Raw genomic sequence first — 3,896 nt, forward strand, 5'->3', positions numbered from 1 at the left:
ATTCCTGCTCCCCCCCTTCCTTTTTAAAATATATCCATTACAAAAATGGATGAGGCTTTATGCAAAGAACCTATCTTAAATATGTGCACTGCCTGCAACTCCTCCAGCCACTCAGTGTTGTTGTCATACACCTTGTAATACTGTGCTGATGCAAAATTATGTTGACACATGCCGTTATAAACCCGTACTTTCTGGTGCAGCAAGTCTTAAGCTTAGGCAGTTACTCTCATTTCATCTTCCAAGATTCACAGGATGTTTAGCTGCAAGAGCCTACCTACTCTTAGCCTGAAGGCTCAAAGAAACCTTTACAAACTTTCTTGGCCCTCAGGTCCCCTTTCATTCACAGCATGTACACAATGCTTCTAAGATTTTTGAATTTCTTGGATTTATCATTTTCATCCATGTCTTAAGAAATGCTTACAGGAACTCATGCTTCCTGAGCATTGTCTGTGATTCTCCCGCATGTGCTCAATGCCACAGGATTCCATTCAAACCATTCACATGAGAGAGTTCACCAAATGGACATCTCAGCTGTCAGGCTCTCCAAGGGGAGGCCAACAGGAATTATCCTGCCTTACGCAAGACACATGAATCTACAGGTGGCCTATGGGTGTTGTTACAGTGATGCTCCTTAGTTAGAGAACAAAACTTTCAAGAGCACCAGACAAGCAGAGATGTTAATGATCTAAGGCCACAGGAGGTTAAATAAATAATGTATATAGTAATACCTGCCCTTTGCTTGCTTAGGGTTGATCAACTTTTCAGCACTGGGGTCTGGTATCAAGTCCCTGCAGTACTGTGGCATGACAAGTTGGACCTACCAAAATCCCCCAACCTAGCAGTTCGAAAGCAAGAAATTGCTAGTAGATAAATAGGTACCACTTCAGTGGGAAGGTAACAGCGTTCCGTGCGCCTTGGTGTTTAGTCATGCCGGCCACATGACCACGGAAATGTTTTCGGACAGTGCTGGCTTTTCGGCTTTGAAATGGAGATGAGCACCGCAACCCTAGAGTCGGATTCGACTGGCTTTCGAGCAAGGGAACCTTTACCTTTACACAACTCAAAGGCGCAAGAGCCTTTGTAATTCAGTCAGAGTGCTTTGGGGATGTTTGCTTGACAGTCAGTGCCAACATTCAGTTAGGTGCTGTCTGCTTAATGTAGGCACTTTTTGGAGGACGGAGATTATCCATGGATCTTCCTAAACTTCACACCAGATACTGATAATATGACTGCCTCTCCCATTAGCCAAACAAAGGCCGGACAGGAATCAGGAAGCAAAGTGCTGAGTGCAGCAAGTACACCTAGGATTCAATAGCATATCGAAAAGCATTCCATATTTAAGTAAAGTTAAGAGAACTGGGTTGAATCCTGAGGGAAAGATCCCCGTGCGCAAGGGGAGGAGGCGATTTTCACCAGTCCCCTCCAACCCACTTGCAGCAACAGGCTGCAACAGGAGTAGGGAAACAAGGAAAGCCACGGCTTCCCTGCAAAGAATTTAGACAGGACGCCACTAGGGTTGCCAACTCCAGGTTAGGAAATTCCTGGAGATTTGAGGGTGGAGCCTCAGGAGGGGAAAATTTGGGGATGGAGCTCAACAGCGATGTGATGCCACAAACGCCCCTGTAGAGTTCCTAAAAAGCAGTCATCTCCAGGGGGAACTGATCTCGGTAGTTTGGAGATCAGTTGTAATTCAGGAGAACTCCAGGCCCCACCTGGAGGCTGGCATCCCCTGGTCAGTCTAATATCGCACTTTCAGCTCAGATAAAATACCAATTAAAGACTGTTAGCAAGACTCTCTAGGGCAGGGGGTGGGTAAAGCCAGAGGCTCTTCACCATTACAGAAAATAAGATAAGGGACAAAAAGCACAGCAAGTACAATGAAAATTGAACTGAAGGCAGTTTTAGTAAATGGATCTATATTACCCGGGAAATTGTTGAGCCTTCTTCATGGAAGGTTTTAAAAAGGCTTAGTTTCCACCCAGGTGGCAAACCAAACTGTACTACTACAGACTTCAGGTGAAAATTCATATAATCCGTTAAAAAAACCCCACCCTTCTGGGCATGGTTAACTAGCACATCAGTCAGAACACAACACCAGAACCCTTCTCCCTGACATCCCATTTGTGTGAACAGACCCTCTCCCCCTTTTTGTATTACAAAGCACTTATGTGAACAGACCCCCTCCCCCTGTTTGTATTATGAAGCATTCAGCCATATGGGTCTCTGTACGCAATCTGAAATGGTACTACTCAGACACAGAGGTATCACTTCAGTGAATAAATCCAGCCTCAGCACATGGATTAGATGTTCTTCAGCATTCTAATTGCAAGGAAAGGTAATATGGACTTCAGCTAAGTGGGACACTGTCTGGATACAAAAAGGACGCCAATTTCTTCTCCTGCAGTCTATAGTCACCTGCAAGTGAATTCCTTTCTCCAAAGTTCAATTTCTGTGCCCCCCATAATTTAAATGTACTTCTAGATGGGCAGCTGTCATGAGCCAGGACTAGCAGACTAGCAGGACCAGCATAGGTGACACAGCTGCAGTGAAAAAAAGACAATGTAGTGCCAACCTTCCTTTGCACAACCTGGTACGTGCTTGGGAAGTACCTCCCCATACCCAGTTCCTGTTTACCACACTTCTACAGAAGCTCTAGACAGCAGAAGCATTATCTGGAGAAAAGCCTCCCTTGTGACCCTTCCCTGATTTCCTTTGTAATTTGAATGATCTTGTCCAGCATTTATTAAAATATGAAAAAACCACTGTTCCCAGGCAGGTGGATTCAAGTTTAACATAAGCATGACATACAGTGTTTGAGCCTCTTAATTTTTTTTGAAGATAATCCCTCTTCTCCCTCAGGTGCCAGAAGCTGAGACCCTGAAGGTCCTCTCTCAACCTTTCCCTTAACCCTTCCATCTGTTAGACAATTAAATAGGAAAGTTTCAGACAGACTAAACCCATGTGATCGACCAGAAGCAGATACCCTCCATATGGATATTAAGCATGACTTTTTTAAAAAGTTAAAATGATAAACATGGTTAAGCCAACCCCCCCCCCTCAAACCAGGCTACTAACTACAAGCCTCATCACAGCAAATTAAGCATCAGGGACTTGGACCAAGCTTTTGTTGCCAGCATGCACTGTGAATTATGGCCCCTGCCCCTCCCCAGGCTTATACAGAATATAGTCAGTAAAGAGGTCAGGAGCAGGAAAAGGGGAGCTCTTAACAGGGGGGTTGGCGGCTCTCTCTCTTATCTTGCCCTTTTTGTTGTGCACTCATATCCAACAACCTGCAGTAACGTTTCAAACAGTCTCTGTTTGCCCCCCCCCTTGCCCCCTGCACAGATAAGGGATTCTAGAGATCCATTTATCAGCATCTAAAGTGAGTCACTACCTCTGCCGCTCTGCATCGCGTCAAGAAACACCCCACCCACCCCAACTGGCACCAAGTGTAAATAAAAACAGAAAGAGCATGGAGTTATTTCAGACCGCCACCCTTCCCCGCTTAACTTACATTATTCTACCTTGCTGAAGATACCCTGGAGTGTTATCACAGCCAACTCCTTGGAAACAGCACTGGAATACAGACTGTGAGTGTGTGTGGCTGCATCTCGGCAGTAGGGTGAACTCAGCCACTCACCTTCCAGGAAGAAGAGATTCCTGGAAGTGAGAGAAACGGCCGTCATTTTACAGTCAAGCAGCACTGTTTGAGCAGGAATCCATACAGCTGCAGTGTCCCCTTTCGCTGAGATTCAGGCTCGTTCCCCTATTGCTTTGTGCCTCATGTCCTAAAATAGAGCTACAGGGTGGCATCCTTTTAGTGAGGTTAAAAAGAACAGCAACAATGAGCACACACACACATTGACTTGGCGAGACAGGGCAAGAAAGTCCATGTA

General features: G+C 45.4%; 1 protein-coding gene across 1 annotated transcript in view; it reads right to left on the bottom strand.

Moving 5' to 3' along the window:
• Nucleotides 1-3,686, bottom strand: part of IKZF4 (IKAROS family zinc finger 4) — a 34,401-nt gene extending 30,715 nt beyond the window's left edge. Inside the window, exon 1 of the mRNA XM_015408695.1 lies at nucleotides 3,641-3,686. Within this exon, the coding sequence (XP_015264181.1) occupies nucleotides 3,641-3,686 (46 nt within the window). The remainder of the gene's footprint in view (nucleotides 1-3,640) is intronic.
• Nucleotides 3,687-3,896: the final 210 nt, after the last annotated feature.

Source organism: Gekko japonicus, unplaced genomic scaffold (genome assembly GCF_001447785.1).
Source record: "Gekko japonicus isolate JY-2015 unplaced genomic scaffold, Gekko_japonicus_V1.1 scaffold2118, whole genome shotgun sequence".
Classification (NCBI taxonomy): Eukaryota; Metazoa; Chordata; class Lepidosauria; order Squamata; family Gekkonidae; genus Gekko; species Gekko japonicus.